This window comes from Tyto alba, unplaced genomic scaffold, assembly GCF_018691265.1.
Source record: "Tyto alba isolate M040663 unplaced genomic scaffold, T.alba_DEE_v4.0 Super-Scaffold_26, whole genome shotgun sequence".
Taxonomy (NCBI): domain Eukaryota; kingdom Metazoa; phylum Chordata; class Aves; order Strigiformes; family Tytonidae; genus Tyto; species Tyto alba.
In genome coordinates, this window is record NW_024881300.1 from 8,104,658 (window position 1) to 8,129,545 (window position 24,888).

The 24,888-nt window shown below is 39.1% G+C and overlaps 1 protein-coding gene across 3 annotated transcripts in view; it reads left to right on the plus strand.

Annotated features, from left to right (window-relative positions):
• The window catches only part of ZNF423 (zinc finger protein 423), a 233,513-nt gene that overhangs the window by 138,039 nt on the left and 70,586 nt on the right, over positions 1 to 24,888 (plus strand). For all 3 annotated transcript variants that reach the window (XM_032998756.2, XM_032998762.2, XM_032998769.2), the window contains one exon: positions 6,060 to 6,144. In XM_032998756.2, the coding sequence (XP_032854647.2) occupies positions 6,060 to 6,144 (85 nt within the window). The remainder of the gene's footprint in view (positions 1 to 6,059; positions 6,145 to 24,888) is intronic.

Below are 24,888 nucleotides of genomic sequence, written 5' to 3' on the forward strand. Positions count from 1 at the left end.
ATTAATATCATTTGCAGTTTATAGTCTTTTAAAATTATTTGTTGACGTTTTGGTGCAGGAATGGGCCAAGTCAGTCCTTCCTCTGTCAGGAACAGATGGAATGAGAAGTAGATTTTGGAAATCTTCTCGGGAGACCAACAGCAGACACATCTGAGTATTGATATCATCTGACATTTTTAATTAAACATGATGGGGTGAGATTTTCAAAAGTATCTAAGGAAATTAGGCACCCAACTCCTAATGAATAATTCCAGCTGTAGATGCCTGTTTATGTCAATCTGCTAATTAAAGCACCCACAAACACATCTTACTGAACTAAAAGAACCTGAAAGTACCATACAGCTAGAACACCAGAGGCTCAGTAAGTAAGAGAAGACCCTAAGTACATCCTGAGGACGCAGGCTGAGATGCTGCCAATAGCACTGGCGCAGGCTGTGTCCCCAGCGGGACCTGTTGCTCCGGCTCAGCGCTGGCCTGTGCGTGGCCAGCTTGGAGCATGGCACGGCCTGTCCTGGCCTCAGAAAGTTTAATTTTTTTTTTTTTTTTTTTTTTTTTTGCTTTAAAACAACTGGATATTGTTCCGTCTGGGTGCCATGACTGTGTGACTAAGCCTTCAAGCACACATACCTGATTCTCCAGAAGAATGAGGAATGGAAATATCCCTCCTTCAATGTGATACCTCTTGAGAGTTTGGCTGGGGCTCTGGTTAGGTCATTCTCCTTCCTCCTCTTCAGGCCTTTATTTTCTTCTAAATTCTTTAAAACACCTCTGTTAGCTTAGGTAGGACTAAACCTTACTTCATATGTCTGTGCCTATAGCCTAAAGTATTACCTTTTCTTTCCTATCAACTATCAGAAGCAGAATACATTGCCATTTTCTGCTCTTATTTCTTGCTTTAACTCTTTCTTTTCTGTGACAGCTTCCATACTTGTTCTCTCAGGGGAGAATTTTAAGTTATTCAATAAGGTAAATGCTTTGAATTTCATCCCATGAGGAAAGGTCTTAGTTCCTTTGTAGAAGATAATGAAAAATCAGCATTTGTGATGATGGCAAATGGTACCTTCAACAGATGTCTATGGCCTGCACATATGCTAATTTTGGAGACCTTTATGGTATGCATCCTAGGAATAGATATATTGATATTAGGAATAATTCAATAAATTACTCTTCATTATAGGTACAAGACCTGAATTCTGATATCAGTTCACGTGAAAACTATTGGTGTTTCACTCAGGTTTCTCAAGGCAGTGAGCACCCTTTGTATCTGCCTAGCACAAGGGTTTTCAAAGAATTACACTGTCTTTTAAGTGGTGATAAATATCTGTATTTCAGGAACAGTGTTTACTTCATTGGCTTCATAGCAAAGCTAAGCAAGTTGAACACGATCTCTCTTGTTGTCTTGTTAGCATGCTAAGCCCAGGTAAAATATCATTCTACTGGAGCAATCTTAAGTGCACAATGCATGTAGAGTAATCAGCAGATGTCCAGAGAAGAGCTGCTTCTCTCCTGTTCTTGAGCACTTCTACATTTCTTTTTTAAACACCTTATTGATTTTTCTTCCTTAAACAGAAAAGCAGTTGAAGATTAGGACAAAATATATTCAGAAAGAAAATATAGGAAGATTAGATTTTAAGTAGTAGGTATATTTCAGAGTAAATAAAAATAAACAGAATGAAATCCAAGCAAATGGAAAAGATGACGACATACAAAATCCATAACTTCTTTCAGTGTTGGAAATCACTCCACCATCAGTTTTACTTCTTGAATTGAAGAAGTGAGCATGGAAGCCCAAGGGAGTTTCATAAAAAAACTTACATGAAGATTTAAACCCAAAGTGAAAGAAAGGAAGAAAATAAATATCAGGTCTTGATAAATAAACAATTAAAATATTTGGGAAGAAAAAAAGATAGATCAGGAGAAAAAGAACAATTCCTTTTTACTGTATGCATTTAAGTTTGTGTATATATGCCTATGGATATAAACCCACAATGAGAGCATGAGTATTTTGTTATATTTTGTTTGGGCTTTTTACTGTTGAATTTTTGGAGGTTTTGTGATGAAAATCAGTTAGAGACAACTAGATGAGGGTGAAAAAGCACTCAGAATTACTTCGCAGTTTTTTGTTTTGTTTTGTTTTTATCCATAAGAATGAAAGAAAGGACATAACCCTTGAAAATGCTGCTGTATTCTGTCCTCCTCACTTACATTTTAGTATGGCAAACAACCAGGAAGAAATATCTGTAAATTGATCACCTTTGTTTCTAAAGCATCTAACTAGGATCCAGTCATGATAGTCAACAGAAATAGCTTTCCAGACAGACAAAGTTTTTGCCTTGTGTACATAGTGACATCTGCACTGGAGGATTTGTTATTAGGAGATACTAAGTCAAGTCAGTGGTCTTCCATAAAGAACTTGGCAAGAGGAATAAATAAAACACACCTTAATAGTAAAAAGTTACTCTAACATCAGTTTGTGTTTGATTCTTGTAGTTTTACATGAGCTATTCTGTTTGGATAGGACTGAAAGGTTATTTTTTTTCAGATGATCATCACAAGTGGAGGTATCATTCCAGTATCTGACACATGTGTAGCTCAAGACTTCTTTTTATTCTATTATGATTGTATCAGAGGCAATGCTTTCATGTATTTCTGAACATATTTCTGTGTGTAGGAGCTTCAGTTTTAAATACATTTTATTAATTCCTTTTAACATGTCTTCTAGAGGAATGTGCATGTCTTGAGAAACATGACTAATTGTTTAGTATTGAGATTTCTCATTGCCCCTTGTAATACTGGAAGCAGTCATGTTTCAAACTGCTCTTTCTCTTACACAGATTTATCCTTATTTTGTGCCATAGTTATCATGAACAGTGCTTGTTTAACATTGACAATGGCAAATGCTTAGACTTCAATTAAATTTCCATCTTGAATGGTGTTACTATTTTTAGCTCACCTAGGTTATTTGGACTGAAGAAGCAAAGGAGGTGGCATAGAAATTTGGAAGAATGAACCCTATTGTGCTCCTTTGCTCAGTTCCTTTTCTCCTGCACACTTTCTTGGACTCAGTTCCTTCTCTTTGTTCTCCCCCTCACCCTTTCTCTTCCCTTGTAAATCCACTTGAATGGAGGAATATTTTCTTTGTAGAACAGGAAACCATTTCCAGATTTAAAGGAGGACAGTCTGGAAAACCCATGGGAACAATAGTTACTTCAGAAAAGAAACCAGAACCTTCTGTGGTTATAACTACTCTTTTGTGCCAGGATTAGAATTAAATATCTTGATTTAATGGGGATTGGGGTCTCAGTTGAAGGTCTGCTTATCCGGTCTCCTATGTCACCTGGATGCCATCACCTAGACTCTCTTAGCTACTCAGAGTTTGGGCACCTTTATTGTCACTCCTTGTGAAGACAAAACTTCAAAAAGATATAACTGACCCATTAATAATGTTCGTGAAGCTATGATATCCACAAAAAAATGGTGGTAGAAAATCATATCTGGCACTACAAATAACACAACCATGTATTAAAACTAGTGCTCCCCATTTTCTGAGACTGGGAGTCTGGTTTTGTGACATTCTTTTAAAGAGAAATATTAATGAGCCAGAAAAACAGCTTTTCCATCTCTTGCGTATACATTTGGGTGCTAATCGAGCTATAGTTATTTTGTGGCTTGTATGAGGCCGTTTATTAACTTCACTCCCTATCAAGCAGGGTACCCTATCACGAGAGTCATGGCCTCAGTTAAGCTGCTCTTTTGCATGCATGTGTCTCAGCTGAGGCTAAAGATAATACTCAGAGGAAGTCTGAAATCTGCTGTCTTCTCTGAGGGGTGGTCACACCAAGCGGAGTGTTTTATAAGTTTGTGAGATGGTGTGGAGGAGTTCGCACTGGGTCTGTGGATAAACAAAGACATCCTGTCTCCAGATCTGTTAGTAAGTAGCTTTCAGAAGCACCGAAATCAATTAAAAAAAATGAATCATTTGTCTGTGTTTAATATAACTTTAAAGGTTTGAAATAGAGTTGAGCTGAAATATTGTCCTTTTTAGCTAGTTACTTAGGGAACCCTCATAACAGATAAGTGTTGAACAAGGCACAGAACTTAGTCAGCTTTGAAGTTTTAAAGAAGAGGAAGGTTTCAAGTTTTAAATGTGACCACATTAAATGTGAATCATTCACCACCCAATCCCATTTTTGTCTTCCAAGTTTTTTTGTGTTTTGCTTTGTTTTGTTTTTAAAGTTAGGAGACTTCAGCATGTGTATGCCAGTGTGTTTGAGAGGACATGTGTACGTATGTGTGCTGTGCTTGTCTGCCGGAATAGATTCCCAAGAAAGAGTGCTGCAGAAATCCAGCTGCTTTTCCATTAACAGCCTTGATTTCCGAATGGACTCCAGGAGGATACTTTCTTGAGCTGCCTAGGGATAACTAGCCAATCCAAACTATTTCCTTTTATATGGTTGGCTGTGTCAGGTTTTGGCCAATGGAGTATAGCCTTCTTCCTATTATCATGTTAATCACCCATTGTTATTTTAGACTAGAAAGCCCTGCCTATGTGCAAACACATACTGTGTACAGAATTCATGGAATACGCATAGCATCCATAGACTGGTGCATTTGTTATTATGGTATTACAGCATGTTCATTAACCTCCAGCAGGCTAACTTGTTGCCATTGATGACATGGGAAGTAGTTAAGAAGCTCTTGGCAGCGCCTAATTTGTTCTTTCCTCAGCAGGTGCTCGAGGAAATTGGATCCCATGCGCAGAGGGAGTGACAGCAACTCCTCTGTTAAACTCAAAACTTCTGACTTATTACTTCTGTCCTAAAAATGGGATTCTGTACCTAGGTGTGGGGTGGAGGCTGTAAGAAAAAAAAAATGTGCATCTAAAAGCATGCAAAAAATACCAACAAAATATTTTGCTTCGACAAAGTTAAGAGGGTGTTGTTTACTGAATTGGGTTTCTCTGTGCTAATGGCTTGGGGTTCCATTCCTCAGCTAACTGAGCTTGTGGCCAGCACTCAGAGATTTCCCATACGTTCTGCTGCCATTCACTCTAGCTGTAAGGATATGGACTGCATGCTCATGCCTCGTGGCAAGTGTTGCAGTAGGAGTTATTCTCTGGGAAGAAGTAGGCACAAAAGGACCAATTTTTCTAAACTGCATGTCAAAAGATGTCTATTTAGATATCATATTCCCATACAGTAAATGTGCATGCACATTAGAGCAAAGCACTGTACTCCTGCTTTGGGAAATAAGTTTTTGCAAGTGTACAGTAGCTTACCATTCGTGGGTTTGGTTTGTTTTTTTTTTTTTTTTTCCCCTAACTTGGATGTCTAACTTGTCAACATGCATTTTAATTTCTACAAATGATTTCTTGGATTTTTTCCTGTCATGTTGCACAAGTACACACACCACTGTCAATCTGAGTGCAAACCCCATTTTCCCTGTTTGAATAAATGGTTTATGTAATTGCCTCTTCACACTATATCCTGACTTCTGCAGCTAAGCCTCCCTGGTATGACTTTGAGAAGGAGAAAATATACAAAAGACTGTGCTAGGAAACAGTTTTTCCAGGATTTCTGATGGGAGACAGTTACAAAATGAATTTTTTCCTTTTGTCCTTCACTTCCCCAAGTAACTATAGGTGTTTTGCCTACTGTATTTTGAGTTTAACTAAAGGTGGAATTTTTTGAGAAAGCTGATCTTTTTCTGAAAACAGAGTTACCTTTCAATATCTTTTATTTCACTCTGCGGGAATTTTTACTGCAGTGGGTTAAATGACATGAGCATCTGATTATGGCTCAAGTAGTCAGATTTTCAAGTACTGTAATTTGAAATTTTTAAAGTTGAAATTGAAAATTCTCCTAAAGCAGGCTGTTAATTAGAGATTGTATTTATGGTCCCAGAAAAGCCCAGCACAACTTGGTGTCTTGGTTGGGGATATATGAGCAGAAAAGGCCTCAGTGGAAGAAAGTTGAAGCACATAACATGCTGTATTCATGATCACACTTGCCTTATGCTACAGTGCAGTTCTCTCTAATCTCTTTTTGGTTATTAAACAGAAAAAGACCTATCAATGCATCAAGTGCCAGATGACCTTTGAGAATGAGAGAGAGATACAAATCCATGTCGCTAACCATATGATTGGTAAGACATTCTTTAAACTAGGCCACTCATCGGCTGCTTGTTTTTTGCTACTCTTTGAAATTCACCATTCTAATAACTTGTTAATATTCATGCTGTAATTTATTTTTTTTATCTTTCAAGGAAAATGATTTTGATGTAATGATTCTTCACTTCAAAGCTTTTTAAATATGTGGTTATAAAAGTGTTACTGCTGAGCTTTTTTCCTTATCCTTTTGAGTCCTCATGTAGCATTTTCATTTATATTAAAATCAAACTTTTGACAGTATCTTCCATTTGATAGCATAAATTTCTCTCTATCCATGTAAAAAGTACTTGCCAGTTGTCAACCACTTAGGAGCAATTATGTTTCAATTTTGTATGTCATGACATTGAATAGATTTAACTGCTAGCATTTTCCCAGCTAAGTGTGGTGAATTCCTGAGGAACACTGTCAAAACAAAACACTTATAAAGTTATTTCAGTAGGTTTTTTTCTTCTTTTTCCAACAATTCTGGACTACAGAAAGTTCAACTTTTCAGACATACAAGTGTTTTAAAAATCAGTGCTTGCTGCCTTCTACTGCAGTCCTGTCACAAGAGTTTGTAGTAAAGTGTTATTGTAATCTGATGGGTTGTATTTCTGCTGCAGCTGTATGATTGCTTTTCTGACGAATGCAAAGAAATGTTTTTCCTGTCTGTACAGATGTTATAAATATATGTGTTGGCCCAAGAGGTCAGTTTATTTTGATGCATAGACCACAAAGGAGGGAGTTACACATGCCACTGTAGGCATATGTTGGCTGAAATCCTTCAAGGACCCTACAGCATACTCTGTGTGTCTCATATGTTCATATGCAGCATTTATCTCCCATAAGCATAATGGTTTTCCTTCAACGGTTTTACATTTAGGAAACTATTCTCCTGTCAATGCATGTATGTAACTGCTATTATCTTTGAACTGAATTATGCATAAATAGCAGAGAGAGAGGAATATGGACACAGTCTTTGCACCCCCACCCCCAAATGAAAAATATATGTCAGTCACAATAATATTCATCCGAGAGCCAGGCAGGAGTTTGAAGTCAATGTCAAGCAGGTTAAGATGAAGATATCTAAAAATGTTTGCTTTTGTAGCAGGTGTTAATGTAATCTCTTGTTTGCAAGCTTGAAGAGTGAGATCCTTGTTAATTGGACCATAGTGATTTCATGTAGCTCCCCCCTAGATTTTTTTTTAAGAAGCCTGAAAGAAGGAAGTCCTTAGACAAGCTTAGCATTTATTTCAACTTAATTTGTGATCCAGTAGCTAATAAATGATTTTTAAATACAAAGGTCATGAAGTGCTGAGTTAAGGTGCTTCTTGATTTGAGAGGGGAATTCTTTTTTCTTTTGGAAAGATGTAATTTCTTAATTTTCTAGTAACTGATATGTGAAGTTTATTTACATATATCGCCAAATTAGTTCTGTCTGGAATAATACACGATAATATATATATATGTGTATATATATATATGACATTACAAGGTTCACTATTAGTGCTGTTGGAAAACAACAGTGACAGAAGGCATAGGAGGCTGAGAAAAGTGTGGTGCTGCTGTTTGTGAAAACTGTACCTATTCTTTCCTTGAAGCTGTACATAAGTTATTATGCACATTTGGAAGATCTCTATATAAATATAAAGGTGCATATGGACTCAGTTCCATATGCCTAGAACACTGTAAATACCAGGACATGGTAAGAAATTGCACTATTATTCCATTGTGGTGTCATGTCTTGTGTCACTTTGCTGAGATACAGACTGAGAATGTTCATTAAGTTCAAGTCATCACTTTTTTTTATGGTGCAGTTTAGGAAAGAGTGAAATAGAGAAACCTTTATTACGGAGCCAAGCTTCCTCCCACTTCGGGTGTCTTGGTTCACAAGGCACTTGGGCCCCCTCTGCTTCAGGACATGTGACTGCTTCCAAAAAGGTGTTGCCAGCTAGTCTGCTGTTGGTTGCTCTTTACTGGGGATTACTGAAGGGGTAAGGAAAGACTAGATGTCACCACCTCTCCAGCAATAAATGCTGTGCAGATTTTTGGTGTTAATTTGCATGGTGCTGAGTCAGTAATAGTAAGGAGAGTGATGGATTGCCTCTCGGGCTTGCTCCTGTGCCCTTTGTTCAAAACCTGAGAGCCGTGATTCCATATTCAGGCCATAGGAGAGACTGGCATGTGACTCCTTACTGCTCATGATGGTTTATCGCCTACAAAATAAGGAGTGCAAGTGTTTCCCTTCTCTGTGTTAGACGAAGTATAGCCTGGTGGGCAGCAAGAGAAAGAAGCTAATATTTCTGCAGCCTGGGTCTGTGTCACAGGGGTTATTAATGTCACTGCTGTCAATTTAAGATCTGCAGATGAGGATCTGTTTGTGCTGGTGGGGCACTGAGATCCCAGAGTGAACATGGGGGGGTTTGGGGGGCAGGGGAGAGCTTGCCCTCAGCCTGCGTCTCCTCAGGAGCTGAGGGTTGGACTCAATCTCAATGAACTTGTATCTGTCTAAAATTAAGGTGTCTGGTTTAATATAGTCATTGAGATGCTGTCTGGGGAAAATGAATGATTGATACCAATCTGAGATAAGAGTTTGAGTAGGATAAGCATTTCCAGGGAGAGATTTTTATCTCTCTTTTGAATTCGAAGTGAGCCAAGACAATGAAGTTAGCCTTGACACGTAATTTTTAGGTAAAAAAACCCTTGGCTTTGATAATCCAAGACCTCTCAGCAGCACTTTCTTCCCATACTTTGAGAAATACAAAATCAATAGTCGAGATATCCTAAGCACTTGCTTACAGTTTTATTCTGTTCAAGTGACTGTCAGCAAAGGAATCCCTGCTCTGTAGCAGCAACACCTCTTAAGTATCAGTGTCCATAATATGATTAAAGAATTCAATTATATCTTACATTGTAGTTTTAAAAAGTGCATCCAGTTAAGTTGGCTGTGCCTGCCTCTTCAACCTCTCTGCTCCTCAATCTGGAGTTGGAGGCCCTGCTCATAATTCATGGAGGTAGGGAGTTTATTTTTTTCAAAGCAGTATGCAGGGAATTTCCAGTGCTACTCCCACACATTGCTTTGAAAAATTACCCTTCTGCACTCTAGCCCTTCATATCCTGTGCACAAACACAGAGGCACATTGGGTCCTGTGCAGGGTCCCTGGGGAAGGAGCAGGCTGGATACATCCCCAGAGGAGGTAAATGGTAGATGTTTTGTTTCATTTTACACTGGGGCCTGTAGGAGGGCTGTAAGCAGCAGAACAGACTTCATCAGCTGTGGTTAGCCAGGAAGGGATCTGTTTAGAAACGTTTTCAGCTGGGGAGAGAGGGGGGTGGGGGTTAGGGTGGAATTTTTAGAGAGCAGAGGTCTTTGAAACATTGCACTGATTGGGGCTCCTTTGAAACATTTCCATGGACACAGAAAGGGGATCCCCCTTTGAAACATTTACAGGCATTGGGGAGTCCACCTGGGACTATATCAAAAACTTTCAGTAGTTCTTGCTGCCTCTGTACTTGCTTACCTCCTGTTGCGCTGATCTGGCAATGTTTAAAGCTTCTCCCCCTTATCTCCCCACCAACCACTGCCTCTGATGTGCAGTCTCTACTAGATGCAGGGGAAGATGGGCGTACGCAGCCGTGGGCTCTATGGGGGGCACTGAGCAGCCATGGCAGCAGCCAGAAGCACAGAAATCTGTCACTGCAGCTTCTCCTTGGTGGCTGGGGGGAGCCGTGGAACTTCAACCTCCATCACGGGGCCACTGCTGAGGCCCCACAGCACGTGAGCTGTGGCTGCCCTGGGGGAAGGGTCCTGGCACTCCCCCGTCCTGCACTGCCAAGGGAGCGCTCACTCGGAGACCTGCACAGGGAATGTTGGGATTTGGCCCAGGATTTTCCTATTGGGATTTTACAGCTGCACTGTTCCCACAGCCAAGCTGGGTACCCTAATTAATGTTTCTGAGGGTGCACAAAATTCCACAGACTTGTTACCCTCCAAGCAGGTCAGGTCACTCAGTATCTGGGGAAAGTGCATTTGGATCCGTGCTGGGGCTCTCGAGTGTTTGGGTAAGAGAAGTGGACATAGCAGTACTTCACTCTGTCTTGGTTAGATGGGGGATGTTTTCTGTATCATGTTCAAAAATGATGACCAACTGTCCCCGCCCTTCTTTCTCCCTTTCTCTAAGAAAGTCTCCTGGCAAACGTGCACAGGAAACTCAACTAGGGCGCAGTTAGTGCTGGAACAGGGAAAGTAATGATTCCTGGTCTTGCTATAACACTGGGAGTGCTGCAGAACCTTCCTGCCTATGGCTCCAGTGGAGTGTTTGTGGGCTTGCGAGAGACTGTCCGGCTCCTCATAGCTCAGCAAGCCCTTCCCCGGTGCTGTTCCTGTCCTTACACACGCAATTGCCAGTGCTCCCAGGCAAAATTCACATATGAATGCCGGTGAGTAGGGAGGGAGGGAGGGAGGGGGGCGCAGGCTGGACATGTTGCAGTGTGTGCAATGTGAAGCATGAGGCCCTGCTTGTGCTTTCAGAGCCACTGGGGACAGAAGGGAGTGCTGGAGGGAAAACTTCCAGAAGTCACATTGAAACTGTTCAGTGGTCTGGTTCTTGGACTGATGTCTGGATAAATACCTCCCTGTGTATGTGATGGGGATGACCAAGTTAAATGCTGTGTTTGGAGGAACAGGAAGAGTTTTCTGAGTACTGCCCTAAGCTGTGACATATCATACATTGTACATAGTGTAGGACTCCCAAGTACCTGAATTACCTTTCTTGCCCTTGGCAATCATGTTTCAAGTTTTGGAAACACTGCCAGAATTGAACACAAAGAGGAGGGATACCATCCATCCACAGTTATGTTTGTTTTAGAAGTATACAAGTATTCTAAACAAAAAATGACCAAATACAGTGTTGTTATTTTGTTAACATTTAAAAATAACAAAATAAATTTGTTGCTTGTAAGAGGTCAAACTGCAATAATAACTACAGAAATAATTTTCTAAAAAGCAGCAATTTAGAAAGCTGATTTTATATTTGAAAGAATTAGCAGTTGATACAAAGCTCAGTCACTGAGATGAAACCAGCACAGTGAAGGGGTTGAGATAGTATTCAAAATCAAACATAAGCTAATATATTCCCAGTTATGTTCTCCTCTTCTGTTTAAAAATTGAAGCAAACAGTTTTATCTTCTGATTTAGGAGCTCAGTTTTCCTAAACTCAGATATTAACAAAATTGCTAATTTATATATTATATAAATAAATAAAAATTTGGCCTAATTTTGGATGGTCCTAGGCTGATGCCTGTCACAGTAGATTCTAAGTGCATGTGTATGTGAAAATGATGTAGGTAAGGATCATTTTTGGAGAACTGACTTTTATACAAGTGGAAATACTAGCCCTGGGCATCTCTGATGAGGATGTGAAGCATTTCTGATACTCAGGCCTGATCTTTTGAAGCGCTTTGTTCCTTGTTCTCATTGATTTGGAAGTTGAGGACAGCTAATGCTTCTCAGAACCTCTCATAATAAAACATCTTTTAATTTATATGAAATAAATGTAAGCAATATTGGAAGAAGGGCAGCTTTAATTCTTTTAAAATTCCCATTTTCCTGTGTGCTTTGTTTGACACAGTACTGGGATTCTAATGGATTTAAAGTTTAAGGGTGCTATTTGGTAAATTCATTCCCTTCCATTAAGATACTGCCATGACGTTGTGTCCTGAGACAAAACTGTTTAATTCTTGAGGAAAACTCTTCAGACCTAAGCACTAGTGTTAGTTAAAGCATAAAAATGTGCCAGATTGGTTTTGAAGCATTAGATGCAAATTATCAACAGGAACATATTTCTGGACTCAACAGCTGAATGTGTGTATTAATTATGGACACATTAGGAACTCAAAAATTTTTTTGTAACTTTGATGTTTGTAAAGCATATTCCAATCAATTGCTCTTTTAATGCAGAAATGAAGGTAGAGCCCTCATATATTTACTCAGTGCTTACTTCAATATCCAATTCTATGTGGACTTGCCTTAATTAACAATATGTACTAGACTTTCATTTTGCAGTGGCTGGCTATTGTGAAAGACTGATTTTAGGGAAAAAAAAGCTAAGTGTACTTATTTTAACAGATGAACAACATACATGATGTTTTCACACACACAAGAGCCTTAATCCTGCCGTGTGCAAGTGCCGGGGGCTGGCCGGAGTCCTGCCGGCGCCGCTGCAGGAGACTTTGCCCGAGTGGAGCTTGCTGCTGGCTCGGGCTCTTGGGCAGAGGCATTTGCTTACACCAGTAGGTCCTCCTGTTATTTTGTCCAACTCTAAGCCCTGGGTTTCTATTTTTTGTGTTAATTATTTTTAGCATTAAGCACTTGTGCAAGTAGTTAAATAACATTGTGATGAGTATAATGTATAAAAGGCTAGAAATATTTTGTTTTAAAATCCACACTTTTTAATGGTACAGTCACACTAAAAGCCAAATTGCCACTGCTGGCAGAAGAAGCTTGCTTTAGTATAAACAATATTAGCCCTTAACATAATCTATTATTTAATTGGTTTCTTACTTTGAAACTGGTTTAATGACATTATATTTTTACTGTCCCTTCCTTTCTAAGGCTGGAAAATTCATTACCCAAAATCTTAATAATTTTATCCTGTCATACTGTGCAGATGTGGCCTCCTGCAATTGTTATCTATGCATATTTGTTCATACATATTACTTCGTTTCATGAGAATGTATTTTGTTTTGCTTGCTTATCTACCAGGAAAGAAATAACATTTCCCTTAATGTATTCATTCACATATTCCTTTTGCATTTTTCATTTCATTTACAACTTGGTAATAGTAGTTCAGTTTTCACTGACATTTTTATAGCTGCTATGATAACATTCCTGTTTTGCATGATACATGCATAATCGGCTATGATCAGTTTTACATTGCTTTCATTCTTTCTTAACCGTGTTAAGATTCCTTGCAGCCTCTAAACTCAATTTTCATATGCAGTTGTGATTACACCTGTTTAAACATTTTCCTGGTTGTTTCATATTTATTCATAAAGGGAGCAGTTGATAAAACACCTTTTCTTCAATCAGTCTGAGTTTTAAGTTTGATGTTTCTTCAAAGTTATCATTAGTAAGCACCTCAATCTATTGCCAGCCTTTCAACATCAGTTAGGCAGTGTGGCAAAAAATGCTATTTTTTTCAGTAAACTTTGCCCTGTGTGGCAGTGATTTCTCTGAATGTGTAACTTGTTCTTCATTTTTATTAATGCTGTTAACCTTGAAAACTGTTGTATGTTTGTATTTAAGAGTCTGCAGAGATGCTTTCTGCCTGTTTCTTAGATATTTTATATGCGTATGGCTATGTATCTCTAAGTTCACAAACAAATTTCTTAGCCCCTCTTTGCTAATCTTGAATCTGGAAAAGACAGCAAGTCCTCACCGTATGGGGTTTGGGTTCTCCCTGCAGATGGCAAAATGACTCTACTCCTTCCCAGTGGAGAGGTCAGCACCCCTCTGTGTCCTACTTCTGAGGGAAAAACACCAGCATGTTTCTTGGAGGTGGAAGAGGCAGAAACCCATCATTTCTAGTTGTAGTATTCAGACTTCATGTAAGTTATTTCAGGAAGTTGTTGTTCTCCTCATGTGACTTGTGGGACTAATGTCTGTATCAGTTCTGTCCTAAAATGTAGGTGATGATTTCTTTATGGGAGGTTATTAACAGATAACAGTTTTATCTGGAGAAAGTAGATGTTGCCTCCATTTCTTCTTTATTTGTCAAATGAATTTACTGGTTTTGAAACATCAGGTACCAGTACTACCTTTCTTGAGTGACAGAAAGCTTTGTGCCTTTTTTGTGAAAGATAGCTGAAATATGAGAAGTAAATAAGGAACAAAGGAACGAATGTTTAGTGGAGCTGGAAAAACCCATACTGGGTTAGTTAGGAATTAGTTTAGGCAGAGTAATAAAATACTCTTTTAACCTCTTTGGGGAAACCTAGACAAGGTTCCAGACTGTTTCCAGTCATAGGAAAATTGGGACAGAAAGTCTATAATATTAGTAAACTATAGTTAAATTCCTTTTCTACTAATAAAATTCGGGATTTCACTCTTTCTGACTATCTAGTTCAATATTCAGCACTTCTGAGCACTGGACCTAAAATATTTATTTTTCTTCTTTTTATTATGAAACAACCCTCTGGTTTCGAATCAGTAAGGGTACTGGCGTAAATACGCTGAACTCTAACTCTAGTTATCAGAGAAAAATGGCTTGTCTATATGTTAAAGGGCCAGATTTGTTCTTCCTGTTACTTGGTTGACTTCAAAGGGAGACAGCTGGCCCTTTGCCTTTAATTATAGTTCAAACTAAATGGCATCCTTAACCTTGGGGAAGATTTAGTCTGGTCTCCTAGAGCAAGAGGTTACCAACTGACATGACCCTTAAAAAAAATTATTTCTGTTTTGTCATAGCTGGCAAGCAAGTCAAATCAAACACAGCCTTCCCTGTATGCTCTGCCTGTTTGGGGTACTGGCATTTTTTTTTTTTTTTTTTCTGGGGAGGAAAACTTTTCTACCCTGATGTTTCTTACAAGTGATACCTATGAAGGAAGCTCATGTAAATTTTTTACATTCTTCCACCTTTTTTCAGTGTTTCAAGGCTCCTGGCACAGATAAAGCCTTTGTACGAATGGTCTCTGTTGTTTGCACCAGATATGCTTGTTTCCTTGTATAGCAAGTTTTTGTCACAAACTCCTTTTCATTCAGTTTATTAATAACTTTTCACAGCTTTGGGCCTTTGTAAGAATCAGAAGGTTTTTAATTGAATATTTTGACTTGGCAAATTAATTATGTGCCATTTAAAAATTAAATTTATTTAATTAAAAAATAAAAACCCTACCATTCTTGTGATAGCCAACAACCACTGTGTGATTGAACCGTAAGCTTGACTTCAGGTTGTCCCTGGCAGACTTCCCTGCAGTAATGTAAAACTTAAAAGAACTGACAAATCTTGATTTTATAAGTGAAAAAACTTTTTTGTCCTGCCACAACTGAAACAACCCAAAGAAACCATATGTATGAATACTATGGTCTTCAGAAGATAGAGCTCCATAGCAGGCCAAAACACCTCACTGGTCATGGTGTTTTCCATAATTGTCTTTTTCACCAGTATGCTCTCTCCTGCTTCTCCTCTGCTTTGGGTTTTGTGGTTTGTCCTGCTGGCACAAACCCAGGGACAGATGGGGTGAATGAGGTGCTGACCCCATGGGGAAAAGTTGAGCCTTTTGACCTCCGGCCTTCTGTAGGAAGAGGCCAAAACCAATTTGGCCTGCAGTTTTCTTCTTTTGCACTTCCTGAATTGGTGGAGAAGACAACTGCAAAAAAATGGCATTGCAGGTAGGAGGTACACAGGACACTTCTGATGTGTATAAATTGCTACTTCAGGCGTTCATAACCTACTTAGGTTGAATCCTGCCTTCAGATGCACATCATCCACCGTCCAGTGGACAGTCAAGGGCCTTAAAAAATGACCAAATCTTTTGAAGATTGCACATGTAACTGTGAAGTGTTTAGATTTATGGTTACTATATCTTATTCTGTATTCACAGGCAAGTTTGAACCATGCTTGTGAATTTCTGTATTCACAAGCATGGTTCAGGCTAGGCAGGTCCATTGGTTTTAGGTTTTGCTCCAGGTAGAGTTTGGGTGTTTTAAAGGATCAACATCAACTAACACCACTGATATGTCCTCTGCTGTTATGTTTTGCATGCATCGGCTATCACGTACTTTTGGGGTATGGACAAATACTTCTTAAACCCCATGACTGTGAGTTATATCCAGAAATAAATATTGGCAACAAGTTAAATGATGAAACCTCATGCAATGAACAGTAACTGATTCAAGCTGGGCCGGATATAGATAGCTAAAGTTAAAGGAAAGACAGTATTCCAGTGACATTTTCTCCTTTTTTAACTTTCTAGTTAAGAGTTCCCCTTTTTTCCCCCCTTTTTTTTTTTAAAAAAAAAAAAGTACAGAGCAATTTTTGACTTTTTTGGTTCAGTAATTATTCTTAAAATCTAGGATTTTGGGGGAAAAAAAGGAAAACAAAACAACCTTCCCTACCACTTTAAATCTGATAAAACTGTTAATAGCTGTGCCTCCACTTACAGAAGAACTTCAATGGAGAGAATTTCCTTTGGAGGCTAATTCTAATGTGCCAGAAACTGAAATCAACAATATGTGTGTTAAACCTGAATGATGACCTTTCAAGGGATGGGGAATTTAAATTATGAGATGTTAGTTACTTGCTTAGTTTATACTACATGTGATAATCTCGAGGGGGAATGTTACATTTTTTAATCTAAGCTTTTTAAGTTATATATTCTTTGACTTAATTCAACAAAGAAAAATTTAAAAATACAACGAAAAAGCAATCTATAACCTCTTTTTTTTTTTTTTTCTGTGATTACAGTAATTCAAAAATAATAGCCTGAAATTTAAGCCTGTAGTAGTTTTAAAATTTTCTTTTGTCTCTTAAAAAAAAGGGAAACGTATTGTACTACCCCATAGTTATACAGAAATCCAATACTACAAAAATAATTAAGGTATTGGAAAAGTTAAATATGTTTTTAGAGCATTATTAAAAGGAAAGCTAGGCTCTTTTCATGTTTTCACTGAAACTTGTAAGGATTTTTTTTTGTAAGTGTGTTAAAAGTGTTAACAGCCACTCTTAGGGCATCTCATGCCCGTGCACCCATCATGTTCTTTGATTGTGGGAGATTTCCATGCATAAGCATTCAGCTTTGGGTGCCAAACAATCTGTGTAGAGTTGATGTGGGGAAAACTCGCAATATATTTCCTGAATAGCTTGTTTTGAAACAGAAATGTGCAGTTGCTTGTAAATGCTTCACTGGCAAGCGGCTCAAGATGGTGAGGGTTAGCAGTTTTCGAGTTCAGTGCAGATATCTCTTGTAAACTATTAACTACCGAGTGGTTTGTGGTTTGTGCACCAGTAGTCCCGGCAATCTAAACATCGGTATGCAGTTTTAAAGAGAATAGACATTTGTCATGCGGGCCAGGAGGCCAGTTTTCAAGTAACACAGAGGTGTGGGTCTGTTACCTCTAGAACTATGATTTAATACTCTATTATTATTAACACCTGAAAATATTGAGGTTTGGTTTTCCTTTCAGTGGAAATACTGTTAGACCATAAATGTATAAGGTGTAATTATATCTATCGTGCATCTTTATTATTGTTTGAACATGACTTACTAGTAAAAGAACTCTAGAGACCCAAAATACTTCTATTAAAGGGCCTAGTCAAAGAGTTTTCCTCTTTTTCTAAGGCTTAACCTGGGGAAGTGGATGCCATTTGCAGTCTAGCAATACAGTAAAAGTACATCATTGTACACAACATTTTATTTGGACAGCTGTATAAAAATGGCAACACACTGTGAAATCCATTAACAGCAAAACATGTTAAATTCAGCAAAATGCATCTCATGTGGAACACTGAATAAGAAATTACAGTCTGAGTTTTACTAGTTGGTTATCAGAGTCTGTCTTGAATGAAGAAAATTGAATTTTTTCCATCTGTCTGCCTATAATAACAGCAAATGCTGTACAGTGTGTTTTGAAATTAGTGCACACCTTTAAATTCTTGCCCCACAGACTTTTCCACAAGGTTTTCACAAATCTAATCTTAATACTCATGAGGAGCCTAAGGGGGCAGTTTCCACTCACACAAGTAGCTCTTACTGTCATGTTGGGTCCCACTTGCACTCACTAGCGTTACTTGACTCAGAAACATTGGGGGGGGCAAGTTTTAGGGGGTGTAGGACTAAGAGCTCAAACTGGGAATAGATGGATCCTTCCCCACTTGTCTCCCTGCCCGTGCCAGCGAGGACTGCAGTCTTGACAACCAAGAGTAGGTCCTTCGACTCAAGTGGGATTTCCATGGGTGGATTTTGCTGTGCGTGTAATAAGACTTTTCAGGGTTAATTGAATAGCATTCAAAAATAATAAAAAAAAAAAATCTTGCAAAGTATTTTGCATCTCCATTGTTTGTACTGTTTAACTATGAGATGTTGCTCATCAAGATAGGATGCCATTAAGTATTCTGGCAGAGAAAGAAAAAATGAGTTTGCTCTAGCCTGGTAGAAAATAAAACAGCCATGTTAACTTTAGTTCTAATCATGAGATTAAAACTCTAATGGGGAATAATAACATTTTCAGTCTTCAAAGCCAGCATCAACGACCTTTGGAGAGTTTTAACAGCCAAGTGATTTCTCTTCTAGAAGATGCAAACCCCAGTTTTTTCCTTGAAAAGGAAATTAAAGGTGGATGGATAAAGGCAAGTGCAAGTAACTGTATGCTGGAGCAGGCTAAATGACTTTTAGTCGTATTCAGTACAACTCGTGAGAGGTTGTTTCCAGGATTTATTGTCCAAGCCACCAGCTGCCCTGAAGGGAGAACATAAATCCAAGGAAGAGCCACGGGGCTGGGGGACAGCATGGGGGCAGCCCTGCTCCTCCGCCCTGCCGGCCCGCGGCGCTGGCAGCAGCTCTGGGCAGCGGGGCTGGGTGGGCTCGCTGCTTGCCCTGAGCAGGTTTGCTGTCGTTCGGGGCTTGTTTCCTGTGTAAGAGCGCTGGAATTTCTTGTTTCAGTTCCTGTTTGCCGCGTTTGCGAGCTCAGGCTGTTGCTCTTTTGCCAAGCTGGCAGCGTGCGGGGGTGACTTCCTGCGCAGGGGATGTAAAAGCGATTCTCTGATTCTTCCTCTGCAGCCATTGGGAGATAAAAGCCAGGACATCGGGGACTGCAAAGAGGGAGCCAAATTATATTTATAATATTAAAGTGAGTGCATTTGTGGTTTTGCCATTCTCCAGGGTTTTTCATAAGTAGAAAAACATGAATTAGCATTTTCCATTTCCATATATTGACTGGAAAAATAGCCTGCTCTCAATTAAGACCTATAGCTTTTGGGATGTATGCAACAATTTTATAAAATATTTACAGAAAAATTTGCATTTTACATGGTATTACAGTTTTTCTTGTGTTTAGTAGAAAGGACTTCGGCCTGAGAGAGGAAATCCATCCAGCGTACCAAAAGGGAAATAAATCTAAAATTAGATTGTTAGTATTCACAACAAGGAATGTCCAGCATTGACTGTTACCTTCAGTAATTATCGAAGGTCACTTTCCCCACCAGCTATTTGTTAGAGCCGCTGTAAGGACCGTGCTCCCTGTGCAGAGCTATCACTATCCCTTTAAAACTGCCTTTGGAAGCGATTGGAGCTTTGTGCTAGACAGATAAGTAGAACATTTTTTACCAAATGTAAATGCGCACTGTAAAGAACATAGCTATTTCCTGGATAATTTGCAGTTGTATATTTTATGTTAATTTCACCGAAAATATTGCACCCCTGCCAGGTTTAGTAGAGGCTCACTGTGATATGAATAATTTCTAGCGAATCATTTTTTTTTCTTCATTTAAGATTTGGCACCTTTTTAAGATTTTAATAATAGCAACAAGGAGGAAGATTTAGAACAAGTGAAACATTAGAGCCAAAGAAATTCACATTGAGAGCTAATGTAAAATAGCAAGAATAATTACATGGAAAACAGTTTCCACAGATGTTTTTCCTTGTAATGTAATAACTATTTACTAAACTGTTTATTTTAGGCCCTTGGTTTACAATAAAATATTTATACATGCTCTGCTGTAATAAAAAAATATTGACAAAATACTATAGAGATTTTTAAAAGACAATTAGTATTTCCCTGTCTGGAAAGTGAACACAGGAGGCGCAGCACCAGCCCTTGCCATGCTCGCTGCGAGGAGATCCGAGGTTATCAGCAGCATCCCTTCTGGGTTTGTCAGTGTTCGATGTGGCTAACAGGGACGCTCTGGACTTGTGGCAAACCAGAGGGTAATTTACTGAAGAACATGAAAGCTAACACTCTAAAGACTGTGGAAACTTACTTTTCCACTTAATTTCAGTGAGAAAAACTTTATTCCATTTCTGACATACTATACAAAAAAGTTATGTCTTGTCTAAGTAGAATGTGCCTGCTTTAGGAGCAGGTTTACAAGATGCCATTTTTTTGTTAAAAACTGGTGTGGTACAGTGACTTCTCTGAAGTACTGCCTGTGGCATGTTTAAAGCTATTGCTGTATCCTGACCAAGCCACATCTGTCATACACCTAATTCATAAAGTTACTCACATGACCATAGAAGGTGTATGCTGGGGGATCGCTGCACCTATGCAAATATAGCAGTGTCTTAGGGTACTGAAATAATAAATTCAGCAATATTGAAAGGTCTACAGATTCTACTTTCCACACACAATCATAAGACATCTATTCTTCTATTCATGAATATAAAGAAGAAACTTTATTTTCAGGTATCTATGGCCTTACCTTTTAAAATATTGAACACAGGGTAGTATACCATAAGGAACTTCATTTCCTCTGCCTGCTGGTTTCATAATGAAGGATTTTATTATTTTTCTTCAGAAGTTATTGTACATCTTTTACTTAATACCAGACTACTGGCACACAGCAACTTTAAAGAGAGGCCTCCAGAACAAGAGAGAAGATACCTGCAATTTCATGGATAGAGGCTCGGCTGTCTGTTTGTATTTGAGTACCACCAACATGTTAGAGGAAACTGAAGTCTAAAGTCTGTATGGCTGGATCTGAACACCCAATGTTTGGGAAGCAGGAAGGTTTCAATATCTAGATCTGAATCCATATTTAGCAGTTCAGGCTCAACTTTCGAGTAGACAATTCCCTTGAGTTTCCACACTAGCAAGTTGTGAGCTTTATCATGGCAGAAGAAACAAGGGTAGCTGCCTCATGAAATGATTTGAAAAACGAATTCAAAATATACAGATGAACGTCTTTTCCTGGTGAAACTAATAATGCTCACCTGTTTAAAAATGAGTGGTGTGATTGACTACACAGATTTTTGTCATGCTGGGTTATAACGTGCACAAAAAAAGAACAGGGCAGAGCAGAAAACAGCAAGCATGAGAACTAAAACTGAACAAAAGAGGGAGCTAAGAAATCTAAAATGTTCAGCTTTAAGGCAGAAAAATCATGGTTACCAGATGCCTTTTGTTGTAAACAGACTTTTTTCCATGGTTGACTCCTACATAGAGGCCAGTGCACGTGAGAGGTCTGTGAGCCTTGTACCATGCCATGCGAAACCAACCTGTCTGTGTCCCATGGTTTGCCCTTGGGCAACCTAGCCACAACGGCTTTTTGATAATGGAAGATTAGCTTTCCCGATGAAATTCTGGATAATTTATTATCAAACTTACAGTAAGAAAAATGGAATGTGTAATATGTCCAATATTTTCTGTAAATTAAATCAAAGTTGGGTTCTTGGCTTTTAGCCCTTTGCTACCTTCCTGCCTGTGCAATGTTGATATATTACAGAGTGCTGCCAGGTTATGCAATTATTTCAATGCAGCTCCTTTTGAGTCATCAGTAGGGTCCAAAGCTAGCATTAAGGAAAACAAAGGAATTTGTGCTTGGAAGTCGGCATTGCTCTGCACACACAATTTTTTTTTTTTTCTCAAGGACTATGTTATTGTGTAAGCTAATGATTTTGTTTTTAAGTTATATTCTCAGGGGCATGGCCATCCAGATTAATCGAGGATGTACTTTTAATACTGATCCTGTGCAATGTTAGGTCTCTGGTGGGAAAACTGGACCAACTGCAGGTCTTGAGCCTGAGTTTAACCCTTGCTTGGACGAACTGCTGATTTCCTGGTGCTGAATATATTTGTAAATTGATGCATGTTACCTATGTATAAATTAGTTCAAATGAAAGTATATTAGCCAGTTCCCTTCCCTTAGTGTAAGGCCACGTAGTGGTTATTGGAGTAGAAGCCATTATCTCTGTTAGTAATTTTGAAAATGAAGTACATCTGCCATGGTTCTGACCTTTGTTGGCTGAGCCCATCTCACCTGTTTGGGCCTCCCCGCCTCCCCCAGCTCCCAGCCTGGCAGTAAGGTGGGGGGGGGGGGGGGCCCTCGCCTCCACAGGAAAGCTCAGCTCCTGGTTCTGTCTCCAGCCCAAATTGGATGTCTCTGACTGAAGTGGGAGTCCTGCATGGGTATGTAGAGCAGAAATGGGGGATGTGATACCTGCTGTGTGGGTCTGTGAGGAAATGTTTGGCAGTTTTGAGTTGCCTTTTTTTTGGCTATGGAGGGGAGCTTAGAAATTTCCGACTTAAGTTGGGCGATGTTATCAGTACTTCTGCATGGAAAAGTAGCATATGTAAGAGAGATAAATAAAAGAGCAGAGCAAGAAAGCATATGTAGAGGAAGAATGTGGAAGGAGTTCTTTTTCCTCTTTTGAAAATCCGTATGGTATGAGTTACAATGCAAACCTTTTCAAACGTTCTCCAAAAATACTCACCTAGTATCCCTACCATACCACTGCATGTAATGAAACAACTGGCAGAGTGCATTATTTTAATAAAGGATTGGCTGTTAGAGTCTCTCATATTGGATCAGGAAAGGAGTTCAGAGGAACAGATATTGCTGAAGAACCTGTCTCCAATTTTCCCTTGGAACTGCATTTCTAGGGTTTTTAAAGGTTTATGTATTTAACAGTGCAAATCTTCATTTTAGCTTTTTATTTGCTGCTCAGTTTTTTTATTAATTTTGCAGTGTTCATTTAAGTTGATCCAGCCCTTTATATCGTTTCCAGCTTGAAATATTAGCTCAGAGATAAGCTTTGTTATTAAATGCTTAATCTTGAACACTTGTCTTATTTGGTAAGAATTATCTCTGAGAAGTAGGCAAAGAGAAGTTGACTGCTGTGGTTTTAAAGCAGCTGTAACTGGAGTAGCCCAAGTACTAGTTTACAAAGGTTGGCATCCCTTCAGTTTGCCATCGCAGCAGCTGGACTTCATTAAGTGCTGGTGTTAATTACTGGGAGAGCGCTGGTTCAGTATGCATGCAGCAACACTTGGGGTGAAACACAAAATAGGAAAAGGGTCACCTTGAAATAGAAGCTTTCTAAAAAAAAAAAAAAAAAAAAGGCAGGGCTGCCACTAATTTTGTAACTGCATTTGGTTCAAACTTATGCTGCAAATAGTGAAATAAGCACTACCTTGCGGTCATAAGGAATGTCTTAATTGCATCTGCCATTGACGAGGCTAGGAAGGAATGTAGGCGCAGTACTGGGCTAACTTGCCCCATAAAAAGGGAAGATGTTAATGTCGTATTTTCTATGTGTGTGGCATGAAAGAGAGAGGGAAAATTCTTTCTGTATTCTCCAGAGTTTTCAAGCCATATACGGTGCAGTTTGAGGAGGAATTATTAATAATTTCGTATACTGTAAATAGTATTCTATGGAGAAAACCTGTTAAGGGCTTGTATCTAAGGAATGTTTAAGGGATGAATGTCATGGAGAATAACATAAAACATGTGGCAGCATAAAACAAGTATTGCTTGGAACTGTTGTGTCCTAAACATGACATTCAGACAAAGTGGGCCAAGTCCAGCTCTGGTGTAAGCAGCTAGTGGTGCACCCAGCCCAGTATCCCACCACCTGCTTAAGCAAAAGCTAATTTTTATTCTTGTCTTCCACCTGGCAATTGTCTGGATACAGGAGCTGGGCACCCGGGCTGGAACGGGTGTGTTTGAGGACGTTGGAGGAGAATTAGGTTATTACATTTCCTCCTTAATTCTTCATCAGGGCTGCCGCCTGTATTTTCTACAGAAAAATCAATGCATTCTGATTCTGTAATTTCCCATGGTGCCTCGCCGGGCGCGCGGTGTGCCGTGGGAGGTGACATATCCGGTCATGGCAGCTTGAACTCTTTTTTCCAGTGAAAGAATTCATTGGAATTTCACAACCTTTGCATGCTTTTGTGAAAACACTCATTTGTGTTTGCGCCAACCTGCTAATGGCGGATGCCGGGGCTTGCGAATCCCACCTACATTCGGTGCTCGTTATGGCATGGAATGTGCCGTTAATAATGCATCTGTGAAACTCAGCTGCGAGGGAGCCAAGTAATTATCCCACCGTAGCGTTCCCTGCTTCAGTGTCATCACAACTGGGGCTTCATTAAAAGTCCTAACAGTAGAGATGTTGTGTGGTGCAGCCTGTATATATATTTTTTCATTTAAATTATCAGCAATGCCATGGCTCAGAGGTAATTTGACTTTTTGAAACCGTGGAGCCCCTGTGAATTTCCTTCCTCCTCTCCCTCTCGCTGCCGCACCAGCTGATCAGCCCCAGAAGAACAAAAGGTTTATCTGAAGCTATGAAGCATATATTCACCAGCTTCTGGCGTCTAGATAAAAAAAAAAAAAAAAAAAAAAAAAAAAATCAAAGTACTCCATTGAACATGTTAATACTGAGCAAAATGCACACAGCCAGACACTAAACCTTTACAGGGATTTAGGCATTTGAAAAGTGATACTCTGATCAGGTCCTGAGTTAGTTTTCTTAGCATGAAGGAAAGCAGAATCATAAAATAATACAGGTTTTTAAATAAATGGAAAGCTTAATATTCTCCTCACTTTTGTTTTATTTCTTTGTCTGGTTTCTGTCAGTCAGGCAGTAACAGAATCTTGAGCAAAGGTTTGCTACAATGGAAGTATTTTCCCTTTTTAGTATCATATCCTGCCAAGAGAAAATATAGTATGAACCTCTGGCATAAACGGGCATGAAGAACAAAAGCATCTCTGACTCCTCACAGGTCTCTGAGGGAGTTTGGG